Raw genomic sequence first — 21,361 nt, 5'->3', positions numbered from 1 at the left:
ATGCAAATGTCGGCAAGAAACATACTCTGCGATAACACAAGTTTAACAGTGTTGCCAACCCAAAATAAAGTTGTAATTCTCAAATGGCAACACATCAGATTATTTACATATTTCAAATCGTCATGTAAAACAAAAACATACAGTACCACATTTGTCATTCAGTGTTGCAAAGTAAGGACGCTACAGTATCACCAACATCGAAAAATAATCAAATTTTGTTGGGTTCTACAACAGTAATAACGCCAGTGAGACGAACGAGGTAATGCACGTTTAACCCTTATCCGGGCAAGCGGGGCCTCCCAGGCCCAGTAGCTTCATATTTATTTTCGAATTTCTCAATAACCATACATATTTCGATGACATAAAATCTGAATTCTCCTATTTTTAGTCGAAGTTAAAGTCATGAACATATCGAGTTGGTAAGACTAATAGAGTTGGTAAGGCCCCAGTTGCCGTCTACGTTACAAAAATAGCTTGCCCGGATAAGGGTTAAAGTACCTTAATATCAAATACTACGGTCATCATGTCTTATTTCATACATAGTTACAAGGAATTGAAAATTTGTCTTTTTTCAAATGCCTTTATTTCGAAAAAGTGTTGAGATTTGTACCACGTCGAATTACGTACATGGTTTCCAATAGACGTAAAGGTCATAATGCTGTTTACAACACTCTGATATCAAAACATTCGAGAGATATGCCAAAATGGTAAAATTTGATATATTCCTTAAAATGGCGTATTTGTGGAAACTTTTTAAAGCAATTTTTAGTTTACTTCTATAATATTACAACAGTATATTTGGTAGGCATAATTACAATAAGTTCTCGGAATTACATAATTTTAAGCAGTATTGCGATCTTTAACAGTTTTTACCATATTCCCATAACGGTGGGAGATATCAAAAATACCTGTAAACGGCATTGTGATCTTCACATGCATTGAAAACCATCAGTTCAATTGAATGAGGTGCTTATGTAAGCAGTTTCTTCAAAATAATGGCTTAACATAATTTAATGGCCATTTATTTTCTTCTAAAGTGATTCCCCATGCGCGATATATATATATATATATATATATATATATATATATATATGTGTGTGTGTGTGTGGTGTGTGTGTGTGTGTGTGTGTACTAAAGAATTAGTTTCTAAGATGAATGTATTTCCATATTGCTTTCTTTGTAAGAGTATACAATAGGGAGAAAAGGTAAAGGAATTGAGGTTTTGTTTAGTATGTTTCAAAATACTATATTAAATACTTATGGTATAATTTCTTACATTCATATATGGATGCTTCTCGTCAATAAAATGCAGATTCTTTATTTAAAAAAACAAAAAAAAAAAAAAAAGTGAAGTACTTTATAAAAGAATTCGAACTCATGTCAAAATGAACAGTCACATACAGCTCCATGACGCTATCCACTATAGCAAGAACGCATGTCTCTGATTCTCCTCCGTTTGTTTCTGTAACTTTATGTTGACAGTATACCCTCTACAGCCTTGAATCTGGCAGTATGCAGTATGCCAGTTTTTTACTTTTATCTCCTTTTTTGTCATATTTTGTGATTGTTTTCTACATGCCATTTCCATACTTACTTGGCAGCAATGTCCAAATGGTCTAATTTCTATTAAAAAATACGCATGTTGCACCATAACAGTATAAAGGAAAAACAGAATTTCCTTGTAAGCAAATCCAAGAGACGTAAAGATCTAAGTTCAATTTTTTTGAGTTAATCTCTGGAAGGCAATCTTGGTTTTTGTGGATATATAAACTGAGGACAAATATTATGCTAAATACGTATGAATGAAAATATTGAAGATGTTGAATACCATTTCGAAAAATGAGAGAAAATCCAGTATAGACGATATATTAACGTTAGTTGGTTGTATGAAAATAATTATAAATGCTTGTTCGTTCTCTCGTAACTAGAAATGCTCACTGTACATAGATCGTTTATTTAGAAAGAGTTTACGTTCGTTTCCAGGGCCGCAGTTGTATGACACGTGAACTTACAACTTAATATAGGATCCGAACAAGTGGATTTCCAATGGGAACTGAACTCGAGTCTTCCTCATAAATGAGATAATCAAACATTTAGCTAGGAATAAACTTTCAATATTGAAGTTCATTCTATGCTCATTTACCCAACCTACATGTAGTTCAAAATAACCAGATGGAAATATTCAGTAAAATATTAGGAGGCAGTGTCCGTAAGCAAGTTACTAACGGACTTGACAGTCTCATCAATCTGGTTGATGCGACAACTTTTTTCTGTCACGTGAACCATAATGAAATTTTGACTGCTATATTTTGACAAATGACGGATATATTCTCTTTTGTATCTTTGGAAGAAAAAACAGAAGGATCTCAAAACGAAAGTCATATAGAATATTTATCTTCTTTTTCTTCGTCTATTATTATTATTATTATTATTATTATTATTATTATTATTATTATTATTATTATTATTATAACCAATCCTACCTAATTGTTCTGACAAAGATGACAAGTGAGTAGCTGACAAGGGACATCACCCAATTGTCCGGCTCCGATTTTTTTTATCTGATAGAGGACATGTAGGCTATGTATTATTTGTGATGACAGGAATTTTTGCGATGATGTATATTTTCTATTTTCTTTATACTTTTTAAGAGTTCTAATATGATTATTACAGATTACTGCAGAAGTCCCTTACTACCCATTGTAAACGGAGTGTTAATGAAAGAACAACCATGTAGATACATATAAGGCCTAGGGAGAAGTCGTATGGTAGGTATGACCCTGATGGCAGCCATCTTGAAATTCGCCATTTTGAATTAAGGTCAAGTTTTTTAAATAGAAATAGGGTAATATGATACATAATTTCGGGCTAGAATTTAATCCGGAAGACAATGTTGAAGTTAGTTTTAAGATACGCCCATTTGAGAAAAACTTACAGGAATATTAATTGTTTATACTTAACTACGTGCGTAAGTCCCTTACATCCGCTTCTAACCCGCGTATTAATGATAACAAGTGGATAGAAGCTTCGGTAATACATATTATGTCTAGAGGGAAGTGATACGGTAAGGGTATCGTTGACGGTAGCCATCTTGAACTCCGCCATTTTCAATTAAAGTGAAGTTTGAAAAATGAAAACCATAGCATGTGCCACTTCATTTTAATAGCAAATTTTCCCAAAAAGCCAATGGTATGCTTATTTTTGGTCTATAGTTAACCTGTATAAATTTAGGACTGCTTCTAATGTGCACCAAACGTCCATTATTCGATCTTTCAAATTGACAACACTCCTAATTTTCACCGCATGTTTTAAGATCCGAACTGGCACTTTGCAATTGTTGCCATGGCTCATGTTTTCTAAATTTATTACATTTTTTAAGAGTTCCGATTTGTCATTTTGAATAATGTTGAGATGAGCATCCAGCAATCTTTCTGAATTTTGAAGACTTGCAATGTAATTATTTATTTTAAACCAGAATACATGAGGAACCTATGGACCAATGTGACGTAAAGAAATACAACTGGAATTATAACAAATTGGTGTTATACGAACACAAAATTATCAGAAAATGTAGCCTACATGTTGCGCAAACGACAAACAATAAAATATTTTTAATAAATGCAACTTTAAAGGAACAGCAGCAATGATAGAAAATATCAGAGGCATCGTTACTGTATGTTCCCAACACGCTGTTCCCAACACGCTGTTTGTATCATGAACATAATATGAAAACAAGGGGGCCGCGGTGGCTCAGTGGTAGAGCGTTCACCTCTGGTGCTTGGGGTCCTGGGTTCGATCCCAGCCCCCGCCAAGTGAATTTTGTGGTGGACAAACACCGTGTGCGTGGGTTTCCTCGGGGTGCTCCCGTTTCCTCCCATTTTCTTCATTCCACCATTTCATTCATTACTCATCATCACCGTCTCCTTTAGCCTAACCGGCATAACCGTGGGACGTAAAACTTAAAGATTTCATTTCATTTTCATAATATGAAAACAGGTAACTTGTTTATAAAGAGGTGTAACTTAATCTAGTTCCTGATCAACGCTGGTTATAAATTTTACAAACGTGAACCATCGACAACAATCGCTAGAAAAGGAATGACTTTTTTATCGGACTAGCTATAAAAATGCCATAGAAAATAAATAAATATACAATAGAGAAATAAATATAAAACAAAACAAAAGACCATTGATTTACACAACAATTATATTTCATTTTCCTTTTTGAAGTGAATTTTCATTTGATTTCTCGTCTCATCTACTATCCATTACAAGCTACGTCTTCGGTATTACCTGAAAGCAAAGTTGGAGTTGTTTCGTTGTGCGATAATTAATGTCAGTAAACGAGCTTTTTAAGGGCAGGTATAGGAAATAAATATTTACATGGCATAGAAAATAAATAATTACATGGCAAGTCTTCAAAATTCAGAAAGATTGCTGGATGCTCATCTCAACATTATTCAAAATGACAAATCGGAACTCTTAAAAAATGTAATAAATTTAGAAAACATGAGCCATGGCAACAATTGCAAAGTGCCAGTTGGAATCTTAAAACATGCGGTGAAAATTAGGAGTGTTGTCAATTTGAAAGATCGAATAATGGATGTTTTGTGCACATTAGAAGCAGTCGTAAATCCATACTGGTTAACTATAAAACAAAAATAAGCATACCATTGGCTTTCTGAGAAAATTTGTTATTAAAATGAGATGTCACATGCTATGGTTTTCATTTTTGAAAACTTCACTTTAATTCAAAATGGCGGATTTCAAGATGGCTACCGTCAACGATACCCTTACCGTATCACTTCCCTCTAGATATAATATGTATTACCGAAGCTTCTATCCACTTGTTATCATTAATACGCGGGTTAGAAGTTACAGGAATAAATAATTAGTATTCCTGTAACTTTTTCCCAAATGGGCGTATCTTGAAACTAACTTCACCATTGTCTTCCGGATTAAATTCTAGCCCGAAATTATGTATCATATTACCCTATTCGCATTTAAAAAAAACTTGACCTTAATTCAAAATGGCGGATTTCAAGATGGCTGCCATCAGGGTCATACCTACCACACGGCTTCCCCCTAGGCCTTATATGTATCTACATGGTTGTTCTTTCATTAACACTCCGTTTACAAAGGGTAGTAAGGGACTTCTGCAGTAATCCCTAATAACCACATAACAACTCTTAAAAATTATATATATATATATATATATATATATATATATATATATTTGGTCTAGGAATTAATTCGTGCGGTTGGTACGCACACATTGAAGCTGTAGTACAAACACAAAATACATAAATACCTTAAGAAAAATATTGTCCATCGCTAGCCACCACTTTCGCCCATCTGTCAGGCAATGTACGGATTCCGTGGCGAAAGAAGTCCTCATCCTTGGAAGCGATCCAGTCAGAGACCCATGTTTCGATATCTTCTGAAGAAGTAAACCGCTGTCCAATCAAATCGTTGTTCATGCAATCGAACAAGTAGTAGTCCGAAGGAGCAACGTCTGGTGAATACGGCGGGTGGGGTAAAACTTCCCATCCGACATTTTCTAAATAGGTTTTGACCGGTTTTGCGACATGTGGGCGAGCGTTATCATGTTGAACAATAAGTTTATCATGTCTGTTCTCCCATTCTGGTCGTGTTCTGGCCAGAGCTTGCTTCAAACGCATTAATTGTCGTCGATAACGTTCTCCACTCATAGTTTCACCCGGTTGCAGCAGCTCATAGTACACCACACCTTTCATATCCCACCCTATGCACAGCATAACCTTTGCACAGTGAATATCTCGTTTTGGTTGTGATGGACCTGGTTCACCTGGTTTCACCCAGGCCTTTTTTCGTTTAGGGTTCTCGTAATGCATCCACTTCTCATCACCCGTAATAATTCGATGCAGAAACCCCTTTCTGCTCTGTCGTTGAAGCAGCAATTCGCAAATGGTTTTTCGCCTTTCAACGTCTCTGTCTTTCAATTCATGTGGAACCCAATGTGACATCTTTTGAATCATTCCCATGGCTTTCAAGCGTTTGGAGACTGTTGTTTGATCAACGCCTAATGCTGCTGCAAGTTGTTCCTGCGTTTGACACGAATCCTGCTCGAGCAATGCTGTCAATTCTTCGTCTTGAAATTTTTTTGGCTGTCCAGCTCGCTCTTGGTCTGCCAAGCCGAAATCACCACTTCTAAACCGTGCAAACAACTTCTGACACGTTCGCTCAGCTAGAGCATGGTCACCATACACTTCCACCAAAATACGATGACTTTCAGTCGCACTTTTCTGCATGTTAAAGTAATGCAGCAGGACACCCCGCAAAAACACTTTATCAGGCACAAATTGCGCCATGTTCACTTAACTACAAACTGGTGTTGTTGACGCTTTAATCCACTGCCCTATACTACGAACGATACGCGATGACAGGGGTTTGCAACACATGTGTGGATACACGGAACTGTGGGACGCTCCGTTCGTTGCGCCATCTCTTGTCCACCCGCACGAATTAATTCCTAGACCAAATATATATATATATATATATATATATATATATCGGGTGTTGCAAAATAAGTGTTACAACTCATGGGAGGTGATTCCTGCCAATGAGACAAGAAAAAAAGTTCTCTTGAACTTTCGGCTATCGGACATAGTTTCAGATCTACAAGGTGCCGAAAGCGTGGGAAAATGACTTTCGGACGCCAATAGTTCGGAAACTATCCAACGTAAAGAGGGCGGGTAAAAAATTTACTGAAGAAGTCGTACCAGCTCTATTGAATTTTGCATATTTCACAATCCTACCACGCACGCGCAAGGGATTCCCTAAAGGAACGTAGGGATTCCCGGATAATCTGCCAAATGAAAATTGCTGTAAATGATATGAATTGATAGGATTTCTACCAGGTAACAATAATTCGTTTGTATCAAGTCGATATCTGGAACGAATACAAAATGGCGGACAACTTCATGCCCGTTGTGTGTGGTTGCATAATCACCAGGTACGGATGTTGGCCAACAGTGACGTTCTTAGTATTAAGTGTAGTGAATTTGTATTCTAATGCTCTAGAAAGACATCTGGAGTGTCGGTAGAGCGTAACAGATGAAGGAAGGTGATTCACATGTGTGGAAATACGTAACGAAAAATGACCAGAAATATACTCTATAAACGTGAGTTCAAAGAGTCGGAAATGTAAGGAATACAACAAGAACATGAAAGTCATTGCCAAATCACCAATAATGTTCCCTTAAACCGATGCAATATAATGTGTACGGTTGCATACCAATAAGGATGCAACAACTGAGGCCAAGGAGACTCACAAAGAAACTGGGGAAACTAAAGGAATGTGACTAGTGGCATCGCATGATCGATATTGAAATGTGGCAAATGTGTATGTTGATATCGACATATAGCTAATGGAAAAATGTTAACATGTCCCACTACAGCTGTGGTATCGTCCCATGTGGGAAAAATAGGAAACTAACTTTGTACATGCTGCTATTACACTTGGTTCGTATTGTAGTGCAACGTAAAAAGAACACAATTATATCCATGTCCCACCTATACTGGAACATTGTCCCACACTCGAAACATAGGAGAATAACTCTAATATGTTCTAGTACACATAAGTCACATTCTGGTACAACGTAAGTAGAACACAATTGAATCTACGACCCCCTTCGTCTGGAACATTGTCCCACACTCGAAACATGGGAAATAACACTCTAAAAGACATGGTTCAAATTCTGATACAGCTTGAAAGTAACTATATGTTAGCATGTCCCACTTCTTCTGGGACAATATTACGCACTCAAAATATAGGAAAAGTAAAGCCTCAAATTTGTACAGTGCACATTTCAACGAAGAATAAATAAGACAAATCGGCACAGGTGCCACTAACGCTAGAATAGCATCAGAAAGAAAAGAAAATGAGCTGAAGAAAGGGGGGACACAGAACAATTAACAATTAGAAAAAAATTAACAATAAGCTTCAGGATCTGCACAATTTGTATCTTGTGTCATGCACTTTAAGAAACTATGTAGTACGAAGAAAGCCTCACAAACACTATAATATTCAGAGACGTTGTTGGAAGTGTTCGCCATTGACGTTAATACAAAGATGACACCGGCGAAGCACAGCTTGTCTGGTAGGCGCAAATCCATGTGGCATATCACTAATGGTCCCAGCAGCGGCATTGATGCGAGCAACAAGGATCTCAGCACTTTCCACGGGGGTGTCATACACAAGCCGTTTCATTTCCCCCCACAAAAATAAATCCACCGGTGTGAGGTCGGGTGACCGAGGTGGCCACGGATGAGGTCCACCCCTGCCAATTCAGTGATCGCCAAAAATGTTGTTGAGTACGACCCTGGTTTCCCGCTCAAAATGTGCGGAGGCACCGTCGTGCTGAAACCAAATACGTTGTCTATCTGCAAGCGGCACGTTTTCTAAAAGTTCTGGCAATACGTCCTGAAGAAACACACGATAATTCCCACCATTTAAGGTAGTAGGCAAAATGTACGGACCTATCAAATGGTCACCTACGATTCCACACCACACATTCACTGCGAACCTGTGTTGATGATGGCGCACAAGTATTGCGTGGGGATTGTCCATATCCCAGATGTGACTGTTGTGGCTATTCAAGATGCCATCTCTAGTAAACATTGACTCATCCGTCCACAACACTGTTGTTGGAAAATCTGGAATGGTATGTGTTTGTTGCAGATACCATTGACAAAAATCCATCCGCTTGAGAAAGTCTGTAGGTAGTATGTGCTGCACCTTCTGCAATTTGTATGGGTGCAAACCCTCTTCCTGAAGAACGCGGAACACATTAGTATGATGGGTTTGTCTCGGCTGAGCAATAGCACGTGTGCTAGTGTCAGGATCGTCCCATATCGCATCCAACACCTCCTCTTCAAACTGCACAGTGCGCACAGTGCGAGGTCTTCCACAATCCCACTTACGAGGTAGTAGCGAGCCAGTTTCACGCAGTCGAGCATCAAGTCGTGCAAAAAGTGTATGTGCTGGTAGCTGCCTATTTGGAAAGCGTTCCTGATACATACGGCGTGCTTGACGGCTGTTTTGGTGTGCCTCCCCGTAGATGAGGTGCACATCGGTGAGCTCGTGGGTAGAGTATTCCTCCATTATCCTGTTCCAGAGCTGATGAACACGGGAGGGGGGAAATTTACGTCCCAGTGACAAATGACAACTATTTCGATTCGCACCCACGTAATGTCACATAGGTGTTCACGCACAAACCCAAAAGGAACACCGAAATACGCACTGAAGGTAGAATACTCCTTGGCGCAATTCAACGACACACACAAGCCAGACTAAACTCAGAACAGCAAAACGAAGGACGTACAAGACAATCAACTGTCGACTAAAAACAGTTGCTGGGTGTATTCACCAACGCTAATACGTCACAGCAGACATATAGGTACACATCCCATGCCTCTAGTGGCGCTTTCTGTATTACATAGCTGAAATCGTTATCAACCTATTCTGACTACATAGCGTCATTTTCAGATATAGTTATTCAAACATCCTATTATGATTATTATGATTATGTTTAGTTTATTATTATTATTATTATTATTATTATTATTATTATTATTATTATTATTATTATTATTATTATTATTATTATTATTATTTGCCTTTGTGGTCGTGCCTTTCATGGTAGCAATTTCACACCAAGCTGTCATTGAGTCGTACGGGACCATTAGAAAGGATGTCTTTTATTCTTTCACTTGTTTGTGGAATGACTTTCCTCGGCAAATCACAACAGATGGTGCTGAAGCTGATGTGGAGTTCTGCATGGAAGTAAGTGTTCCATTCGAAGATTTTTGTGCAAGGTAAAGATGATGGTTTGCCATTGCCTTCAATGGGATGATCATGACTTTCTACAGTTTAACATAGGATCCGAACCACTTGTGTCTCCACCCCGGACTACTTGATTACAAGCAAGAAATATCCCTGTAAATGCCTCGATGCGTTACCTGTCATCGTGCGTGTTTACTCCACTTTCTTCTTTTGCTTATGTTATGGCGTTTAGTATCTCTTTCAACGATAGGGCTAGGCACAGGTGGGACCTACAGTTTAAAGTGGGATCCGAACCACTACTCCGGTTTTGAATCTGAGACCGTGGGTTCCAAGCAGGATTTGAAACTGCGACCACGCGCGCGAAAGCGAGCTCTCAAGCCCTGAGACTACGAGGGAGCATCACTTTCTTTGTATTCATTTCTTTGAGTAGTACCCACTTTCTTTGGCAAGTACTCTTGTCAGCATCCCGATATGCATGTGTGTTTCATTTTGTTATTCTTATTGCACAATTGTAAACAATCAGAGCTTTCAGACTTTTTTTTGGTTTTGTTTCTCATGTCGATTTATTTTCCATTTGTATGGTGTTCAAGCAGTAGTGATACATGTGCCAAATTGGTTCATTTTCCTCTTTGTCCTGGTATGTACACTGTGGGCAAGATACGAATTTCTGGAGGTATTTTCCTATATTTCGAGTACGTCATATTACCCAGAAAACGGAGGGCAAGATACAAGTTTGCTACTTTCACGTTCTATCAGAATTTGGACCATGAATTAAGAGATTTCTTTTCATATGTGTCGAGTGTGGGACAATATCTTAGAAAAGAGGAGACATTGAAACATTCGTGTTCTAGTTACGGTTTACCAGAAAGTGCACCAGACTTAAAAGCAGAGTTTAGAACGTTAGTTTCCTATTATTCCCCACGTGGGACGGTTTCTCAACGGCAGTAGGACATGTTAACATTTTTCCATTAGCTATATGTCGATATCAACATACACATTTGCCACATTTCAATATCGATCATGCGATCCCACTAGTCACATTCCTTTAGTTTCCCCAGTTTCTTTGTGAGTCTCCTTGGCCTCAGTTGTTGCATCCTTATTGGTATGCAACCGTACACATTATATTGCATCGGTTTGAGGGAATATTATTGGTGATTTGGCAATGACTTTCATTTTCTTGTTGTATTCCTTACATTTCCGACTCTTTAAACTCACGTTTATAGAGTATATTTCTGGTCATTTTTCGTTACGTATTTCCACACATGTGAATCACCTTCCTTCATCTGTTACGCTCTACCGACACTCCAGATGTCTTTCTAGAGCATTTGAATACAAATTCACTACACTTAATACTCAGAACGTCACTGTTGGCCAACATCCGTACCTGGTGATTATGCAACCACACACAACGGGCATGAAGTTGTCCGCCATTTTGTATTCGTTCCAGATATCGACTTGATACAAACGAATTATTGTTACCTGGTAGAAATCCTATCAATTCATATCATTTACAGCAATTTTCATTTGGCAGATTATCCGGGAATCCCTACGTTCCTTTAGGGAATCCCTTGCGCGTGCGTGGTAGGATTGTGAAATATGCAAAATTCAATAGAGCTGGTACGACTTCTTCAGTAAATTTTTTACCCGCTCTCTTTACGTTGGATAGTTTCCGAACTATTGGCGTCCGAAAGTCATTTTCCCACGCTTTCGGCACCTTGTAGATCTGAAACTATGTCCGATAGCCGAAAGTTCAAGAGAACTTTTTTTCTTGTCTCATTGGCAGGAATCACCTCCCAAGAGTTGTAACACTTATTTTGCAACACCCGATATATATATAATAGAAAACATGCACCATGGCAAAAAATCTGTCATCACAAATAATGAATACATGTCCTCTATCAGCAAAAAAAATCATTGAAATCGGAGCCGGACAATTGGGTGATGTCCCTTGTGAGATTATAATAGGAATTAAGAAGATAACATTTAAGTATTGGCGCATTGTTTGTGTAGTTAAAACGGGTTTTTTTTGTGTATTTTAAAACCTTTTTTAAGAAAAAAAACTTTATTGTTTGCTGATGCATTTTCATTATAACCACAAGTATCATGTCTAGAAAGTATTGGGGCTTTGGAGGTGAAAATTAAGAATATATTTGTTATTTGAAAATAACATTATGAAACCAAACACACACACACACACAATTTTGTTCGATGACATTGTGGCACTTTTCTGGCTACACCATTATACTCGTACAGTTGTGGTTTGTAGTCAAAACTTGTGACACGTGGTTCTCACAGGTCACTTTTGAAACCAACTTCAGAAAGTTTAGCAGATACGGAAACAAATGATAATATGGTGATGCCAGGTCCGGGCTATACGATGTATGCATTGAAACCTTCCAGCCAAGTTCTCTTAGTTTTTGATGGATCGTAAAAGATGCACGCGGTCAGGCGTTGTCAGCATGATATACGACACACTTTCTGTTGACCATTCCCGGTCATTTCTTTTGAGTTGCTAGGTGCACTCGCTCTAATTGTCAACAATACAGGTCCGAAGCCATCGTTCCACTCGGCGGTAGTAGATCGTGATGTACACAAGCTTTCCAATCCCACCAAGCACACTGCATAACCTGCCTGAGCATCACACAGTGGTACGAAATGCCTAAAACGTGGCCAAAAATGAAAATGAAAGTTGCTATCTGGTTATTTTTAAGTATCAGGTCCGCTACAGTAACAATTGGTCTCCTAAACTTCACTCATGGAAACGGCCAGTCGTTTATACCAGAGCTAGTATTGGAAGTCAAAGTGAACCTACTTTTGTGTATCTCGTAATATCTAGTGCGCGCAAGAAATATAGCTCGAGTTTCATTGTATACTTCATAGTTCATGTAAATAGTTCATTGTATACTTTTCCGATCTATTTAAATCAAAATGGGCGTTGTTCCGGGAGGTATGTAAAGGATTTTAAGACCATATATTATTTATAATACGTTAGTTATTATACATTTATTTTCATTAGTGTTTATATCAAAAAATGTCTGATATTATTTCAAAATGAATTAAAACCTGAGCTCAAAAGTTATATATGACGCCCCATTCCGCTAAATTCTGTATTAGCGAATAATCTATGATCAATTTGCTACAAGAATGTGATAAAAACAGCTGCGTTTTTTTTTTTTTTTTTTTTTTTTTTTTTACGATGCGATTGAATAAAAGGTTGCAGTTAAAGAATATTTAAGTATTTTGTTAATGTTAAACAAAAAGTAAAAACAAAGCTAAAATTATTATAAAATAAGTGAAAATTATGTTTACAAGGTACATGCAAATAAGATAGTGAAAGGCAACAAATAAAAAAGGAGAAAAAATACTTCAGTATGACATAGAAAAGGATATTCGATGTATGCATATTTTAGTTTTCATTATTTTATAATTCATAGAAATATGTACAATAAATTAAATTGAATAATAATAATTTATTGTAAATAATTTAGTAATACAAAAAGTGATTATTTGACAATATTAATTATATTAATTTTAGGTCCAAAAGATGAAATCATCCAATTATATATATATATATATATATATATATATATATATATATATATATATATATATATGTTTTGATAAAGGACCATTTGAAAACCGATCTACAAATCATAATTGAAAATTTGGAACATAACCTCTCTTCGAGGAGTGGTCGTTGTGTTAAAATATTGACGATAGAAAGATAGGCATCGCATCTTTATTTTATAGAATGAGGGACAAATATCAAGAGCCCAATAGAAGGAATTAGCGAGTTTTTGAGTGTTATGTTATTGTTTTGTGTACATCGTAATACTGCTAAGACATCAAGGAAACATAAAGATCGACCATCTTCCTCGGAATTTTTATCTTTGAGGGAATGTTCAAAGCGAAGAACTGAAAAAATTTGCAATAATAATGACGTTAAAACATTTGCTTACGCTAAGCAACCGAGTATTCGCCCTTCCGGAAAATTGAGTGCTTCAGAAGTTGTCAAAGACGTTTTATCTTCAAGTCCACCGAGAGAAGAAAAGTATATGTAAGCTGTGACATCAATGTCTTCACACACGGACGTGTATACCAATGATGAAGTGCTAGTTCTTTTTCTTGATATGGGAATATCAAGAAGAAAATACCTAACGTTGAAAAACAGGGCATTGGTAAAAGGCTTTAAATTGTACCCATATATGTCAATGTATTAATTTGATTCGCCATATTGGATCCGCCATTTTAAAGTTTCCAATTTGGATATCAAGTTCGTGATCAGTGAGGTCAAAAACTACAGCATGCCCATTTTTGTGCACTTTGAAAGAGATTTTGAATTTTGGCCACGTTTTTAGCATTTCGTACCACTGTGCGTCAGTGTGGAGTTTGCTACAAACTGAGGAGCGTCTTCTCGCTTAGATCACAATCATTTTCGCACATTATTGTAGATTATCCACTCTTCATCACTAGTGATCAACCACTTCAGAAATGGTTCGAGTTCGTTACGGATTTCAATAGAAATTCGCAGCTGCAAATTCGATAGATTTATCTTTTATTTATTTATTTATTTTAAGAACAAGTGGCACCCAAATGTCGAGCTTCCTTTTATAGCAACCATTCTCAAAACACTGTTTAACACTGTTTGATGATGGGTGTTAGGTCATTGGCCATGTCATTGCAGCTTACATGTCTGCCTTACGCGACTTTTGACAGAATATCATTCACTCTTGCTGATTGGTCGCTCACTGTGAGAACCATCTTAGACATCGAAATTTCCAGAAAAAGCAACCAAATCATCTTTTGACTCTTGTTTCTGATAACATGTCTTGTACATAAATGGCACAAATTTCTTCACGGACCTGCGCAGTGTTTGCGCCTTTATCGAAGTAAAATTGTAAAATGTCGCACAAGTGTAACTCGCCCTATGCTCCCGCTTCCTCCTTAACAGATGAACAACGCAGCCAGCTTTCGTCTCTTCTAATCATGACGTGAAGGCTTCTACGAATAATCAGTGAATAATCATCAATCAATGAGAGATGTAAGTCAATAGCAGCTCATGGATATGCCATGCACGATGCAGGCAAATACTTGTGCATAGTGTGGTATTGTAATGTAATTTTAAGATATTGTAGCATACCCGTATTTCTCATGTGTCTTTTACTCAGTCTTACCTTTATGTAGTTAATCTTTCGTGGCCCCGCTTTGCGCAATCGCTAACGCTCTCGCCTTCGGTATGAGCGGTATGGAAACACTTGGTAGAAAAAATGTTAAACCTTTTTCAGGCCAGCTATCCTAAAAGAGGTCCTCCTAGCATAATGGTTCCAGGGTTCCTTCCCGATTCATTCCTTCCTCTCCACTTTCCCGAGTAGTGGGATCGCCGAGGGACGTCATTCTCATACGTGACGGCTAACATGGGCATAGACACCGAATCTAATTCCTACCTCTAATCTTATTTAACCATTTACTTCCAAAATGCTGATAGAAGTCAACAAAAATTCGACTTACCATGCATGGGGGAAATAAGGTAGGTTTGAAGTATGCATTATATACCCATGTAGATGGTTATAATTTGATGTATTACTATATAGTTTTTATTTTCCTAGGTTGGAGGAACAATGAGTAGCATCGTGTTGAATCATATGAACCAATATGGGCGTATTTCTGTGTGTGGATCTATCTCTGGATATAATAGTAACCCCGAAGATCTTCCAAAAGGTAATATTTTCTTTGCATTCATAGCATTTTAGAGGTGGCTATTAACAATGATTTATTTTACTCATTATTCATTGTTTTGTAACTTATTTTTGTTTGAACGTAAAAGAGTAACATCCACAAAGATCAACTATAAAGGTTAACCAAGAAAGTTCTGTCACTTTTTGTGGAGGTCTGTCTTCAATTGGCCCTCATACCGTGCGTGAGTTCAGTGCGAGTGGAGATAATTCGAAGTCAGTTGTTGGTGTGGGTATATCCAACATACTACCTGGTTGTGGCAGTTCAGTTGCACCATGAACTTGCGTAATGGCAAAGTAAACATGGGACTCCACAGAACGTCATTAGGGCTGTACGAGTTCAAACTGGGATCAAACGCTGCTGCAGCGGGGCGGAAGATATGCCAGGCCTTTGGGGAGGGTGCCGTGACTACGTGGACAGTGCAACGGTGTTTAACAAGTTTAAGGACGGTGACGAAACACTCGAAGACGCCCACGTCACGGAAGACCAACACATGTACAAAATGAAAATCTTCAGGCAGCAATTGAGACAAACAGTGGCCAGACATGTCAGGAACTGGGGCTACAATTCAGCGTGAGTGGAGAAACCATTCGGCAGCACCTCCACCAACTTGGGAAGCACTACAGGTTGGGTCACGGGTCCCATATGATTTGACTCCAGGCCAGAAGGCAACGCGGGCAGACACCTGTATTTGTTTGCTGTCTCGTCTGAGGAAGGAGCCATTTCTGACTCAGGATGTTGACATGTGATGAGAAGTGGGTCCTGTATGAAGCTCCACGACGCCGTCATCATTGGTTAGCATCCCATAAACCTGTTCCAAAAACCAGAAACCAGCACAGCACCAGAAGAATATCCTCCTGTGTGTTTGGTGGACTGCTCGCGGCTACATGCATCGGGAACTGCTACCAGCTGGTGAGAGCATCAATGCAACTGTGTACTGTCAGCAGTTGAGCCGTGTTCAAGAAAAATTCAAAACTCTGGAGCTGGCACTTCTGAATCGCAAACGGGTCCTCCTGTTACAGGGCAACGCTAAGTCCCACGTAGATAGGATTACCTGGAACACCATTCTACGCCTTGGATGGGAAACACTATTGCATCCACCGTACTCCCCGGACATTGCTCCGTTCGATTATCACCTGTTCCATTCCTTGGACAATCACCTTCGAGGACGCAAGTTCAAATTCCTTGCAGAGGTGCAAAATGCACTTGATACCTTCTTCCCTTCACGGCCCACAAAGTACCGCAATGGGATCCGTGTTCTTCCAGAACGTTGGCAGAAGGTTGCCGATGCTGATGGGGACTATTCTTGATCTTCCAGATTCGTCTTAGTCGACACATTGATGTTCAAAGGTGGTGGGTGAAAAAGCGACAGAACTTTCTTGGTTAAATTTATAATTGGTAGAAAAAGGATGTTTGTCAAAGACATTTTGGTGAATTTTGGAGATGAATCATGTTGCTGTGAGAGAAAACCCATTATGTCAATTTTTAGAAGAATTGAGACTTTGATGCTTCGTCTTTCTGACATTAATGAAACAACAGCGTATTGGAAAATTTGAAAAGCGGGACTTCTGGAATGTTAGGTTTCATGACTGACAAATAAACATTATGTAAATAACAAATAATGCTATTAGGAACAAAAATGCTTTTGAATTCTTAGAATCATTTTTTTAAATAAGGTTTACAGGCAGCAAGATGGGTTATTCTTTGTTTGTTTTGTTAGTTAATATCGTAATGAATAATTCTGAAAACAAAATCTTACAAAAAGAATAAAATACACCAAATAATGTCGTTGCACTGAGCACTCATCTATGATATATAGCATTGGTAACTTAACTCCAGTTTCTTGTAGAAGAATTTAAAGAATATCGAAATTCAGTATTAGAGTTGCATTAGAATTAGAAAGTAATGGAACATTCCACGAAATGTGGACAAAATAATGAAATTTCATAAATACACGAAATTAGAAAAATAAAATATTTTAATCCATGAACGTTCTCCATTATGGGGTTTTATAGAACACACAGGCTGTTGTACACTGCTTGACAAATACTAAGGAACAACTGATTTGTGCCACGTAACATTCTCAGTAACCGACTAATTACAGTCAAATGCAATGCAGAGGGCAAAATTGAGCAGCACATGTTATCTGTATAAAAGACAGTGCACAGTGTATTCAGTCGAAAGTGCATGCAGTGATATGTTTGACATAAATAACGCCATAGGTGGTAGAACTCAGTGTGTCAGTTAAATTCAGTGTGGTGGGGCAATAATTAAGTGCAAAATGGCTTCAAGACAGCATATGAATGCGTACGATCGGGAACGTGCAGTTGGACAGCTAGAAGCTGGTCAAAATGTCGCTACTGTGGTGACAGCAATGGGAGTGTCAAAAAGTGTCATGTTGCGATTGAAGAAGGTGCAGAAAGTGGAAATGCGATGCGAAAGCATCAGGGTGGATTGATTTAAATCAGTCTGATTTAAATCACAATTTAAATCAAGATTTAAATAACTTGATTTTTGAATAAAAATCGTTGATTTTAACCAAATTCCGAGAAAAATTAATTTAAAGTGAAAATAAGTAAAATTTAGTTTCTTTTTGTTATTTCGATTATGGAAGATAATAAGCATAATACAATGAGATTCAAATATATGTACAGCACAGTATAAAAACGAGTGTCATGCAGAGGATGATAGGGAAAATCCCGTTTTGAACGGGTAACAAGGCAATCCCGTTTTCTTCTCTTCGTAACATATGGAATATATTGTAAATCGTTATCTATTTCAACGGAGAAATCATCATCGACATTTAAGACGAAAATTCTTTTGCATGCGCGTCTGTTTGTTTGTTCCCACATAATAGGGGCGTATTTAGAGAGGTCCGATATCCTCCGAAACTTATTATTTTTTATTTTTATTTATTTATTTATTTATTTATTTATTTATTTTTTAGATTTTATAACTTTAGCCGAAATTTATGTATTTTGTGCCTCAAGCTAGTTCCGATTTTTAAACATATGTCCCTGCCAAATATCAGTAACTTGTATGAAAAAAGTGTCATGTTGATAAACGTTGCTGTATTTTTTCCTTAATGCTTAAGAAACAATATTTGAAATTAAAATAGGTTAACGATTGGGATTTAATTCAAAATTCACTCCAATACTTTCACTTAAATGACATAATTAACATTTAATTGTGTCATTTAACATTAACTAATTCCTAATGTTTTTTCTTCAGTTCGCGACTTGGAATTGTACGAGGAGAAAGATTTGATCTAAATAAAAAATCGACTTAAATAAAAAAAAATCAACAGAAAGTTTTATTAAAAAAATCATGATTTTTTTCTACCCTGGAAAGTATGCTGGTGGTCGTCGGAGGAAGGCCACACCTCAAGATGATTGATATGTATCCCTAGTGACTAAAAGGAATGGAGAGCGCACTCTGCGTTAGATAACTGCAGACCGTGCAATCGCTGCCGGAACCATTTTTCTTCGCTTAAATCAGATTGGTTTGTATTCAGGGAAGCCTATTAAATGTATCTCACTTCAACCACATGATCGTCGCGAAAAATTACAGTGGTGTCAGGAATATGTTGATTGTGATCAGCAACAGTGGTCCATAGTGATTTTCTCCGACGAATGCCGTTTCACTGTAACAAGTGATTCTGGCTATTTGACTACCACTTATTATGGAGAGAGCGGGAAACACGTTATACACAACAGAATGTTCATGAACGTGATCACTATAGCCAAGGCGTGATGCCATGGGCAGGCATTATGCACAATGGCAGAACCCCGCTTCATATCTTTGGGCGAAGTAGCCTAACATCGCAGCAATATTGCAGAAAGGGATTCTTCTGAATTATGTTCGTCCTTTTCGGGGTGCGGTATGTCCAGACTTTCTGTTTATGGATGACAATGCGCGCCACATAAAACCGCTGAAGTATCGGACACACTTGAACATGAAGATGGCCTGCTTGCTTTTCGGACCTGAATCCTATTGAGTATACCTGGGATGTCCTTGGCAGACGTGTTTTTCAACGAACTCCCCCTTCTCGAACCTTGCAAGAACTGATAAACGCCTTGCGAGAGAAATGGGGCAATATCCCCAAAGGACTCCTCACTAGTTTAGTGGACAGCATAAATAGCATATGGAAAATGTGCATTGGTGTCTGAAGATGTCATACATCTTACTGAGATACTCCTATATGTGTCCTTCTGACGGGAAGACCCATTTTACGTGGCTGTTTGGACACGCTCCAAAGAGCATCTTTTCTTTTTCTCGTTTTCCTCTTCTTCCATGTGGTGCAATCTGTACCATTTTCCATTAGAATAACTGCACATTGTCTCTGCTGCATATGTACTGCGTTTTCTTTCTTTCCCCAACGTCTATTCTCAGTAATTACGAAAAACGCCACTGTTCTTTAGCATTTGTCAAGCAGTGTAAATTGAAGTCGTGTTCGTCACAATCTGAACGCATAAATTCAATACTGGTGCGGAAGACCTGGGTTCGATTCCCGGCGGGAGCGCATATGGTTCGGATTCCACGTTAATCAGTAGGTCCACGTCTCATACAGCCTCGCTGCTGAACGGGATGTTAAACTCAAAATCAACTCAACTCAATAAATTCAATACTGATGTTGCATTAAGACTCGCGTGCCAGTTAAATAGTAGGTGCATTCTATATATGTTTAAATGACAGTAGAACATATTCAGTTCAATAAGTCTGAATGAAATAGCGCAATAGGCGTTACATTATATAACAAACGTTACACTTCATGAGATAACCTTTAAAATAATTAGAAGAGTTATATTTGGGGCAATCCAAATGAAATCGACCAATTTCCAGGTCAAAGGTTGCTGATAAAAAATTTTATTATTATTATTATTTTTTAAACCTAAGATTGTACCACATTCAGGGAGTTGTAAACGGGTATTCATTTATGTTTTAGCCGCGCAGATTTGTTTGTAGCGGCCATTTTGTATAGGCGAGTGTGCGTATTTTGCACTTTTAAGAGGATTCCGTTAAACACTGTAACTTTTTAGGTTTTAAAGATAATGAGTTCAAACCAAAACCATATGAAAGATAATGGAATGGGCAATATTCTGTGCTCTGTGGACGTTGAGACGTACTTTAGAACATTGATGTTGGAAACCTAAAAATGACCGTTTTCGAATGTATATTTTGAAACGAAATAAATGAGACTCACCTTCAATCTTTTATTTGCGTAGAGACTAGATAATAGACAACGTCCCAAACAAGTTTCAGATTTGATAACCATATACTTGATTTTTTGGATACTTACAACGATATTGTATACATGATCTATAAATTACTTCCATTTTTAATTGTAGCTATTTTGGGCAACGGTGCTTAAAAGTGCACAATATGTTTGAAGAAGAAGAAGAAAAAATGTTAGAATAATATGTTGAGATATATTGATGTTCATGTAATGGTAGTTATTATAACTAGAGATAGTTGAGCTGTTTTTGTGTTGCTATGAGAACAAAAAGATCATTATTCATGGAGTTTTGAGAATAAAAGTTAGTTGTTCCATATATTTGACAAACCTAATTTCCAAGGTATGCAATTGTTAGTTTTTGCAATTAGGTGTATAAATTAAAGAACCGAATCGTATTGACTTACTCGAACTGTGGGCAAATATATGTAACACAAGGGAATCATAAATAACGTTACATATCTTAGATGGTGCTTTCCGCCAAGGAACCTTGAGATTTGTGTGAGTAAAGTAAACTATCTCATAAATAACCGTCAACACGGAGTACACTTTATTAAGAAGTAAAAGGAT

The 21,361-nt window shown here is 37.7% G+C and overlaps 1 protein-coding gene across 3 annotated transcripts in view; it reads left to right on the top strand.

Annotated features, from left to right (window-relative positions):
- The window catches only part of LOC145683896 (prostaglandin reductase 1-like), a 124,521-nt gene that overhangs the window by 83,991 nt on the left and 19,169 nt on the right, over positions 1 to 21,361 (top strand). For all 3 annotated transcript variants that reach the window (XM_081755551.1, XM_081755550.1, XM_081755549.1), the window contains exon 8: positions 15,432 to 15,543. In XM_081755551.1, the coding sequence (XP_081611677.1) occupies positions 15,432 to 15,543 (112 nt within the window). The remainder of the gene's footprint in view (positions 1 to 15,431; positions 15,544 to 21,361) is intronic.

The sequence above is a fragment of the Thermobia domestica genome, chromosome 4 (genome assembly GCF_964235325.1).
Source record: "Thermobia domestica chromosome 4, izTheDome1.hap1.1, whole genome shotgun sequence".
NCBI classification, from domain to species: Eukaryota; Metazoa; Arthropoda; class Insecta; order Zygentoma; family Lepismatidae; genus Thermobia; species Thermobia domestica.
The sequence above is the reverse complement of the archived record's forward strand: the minus strand, read 5'-3'. Positions and strand labels throughout refer to the sequence as shown.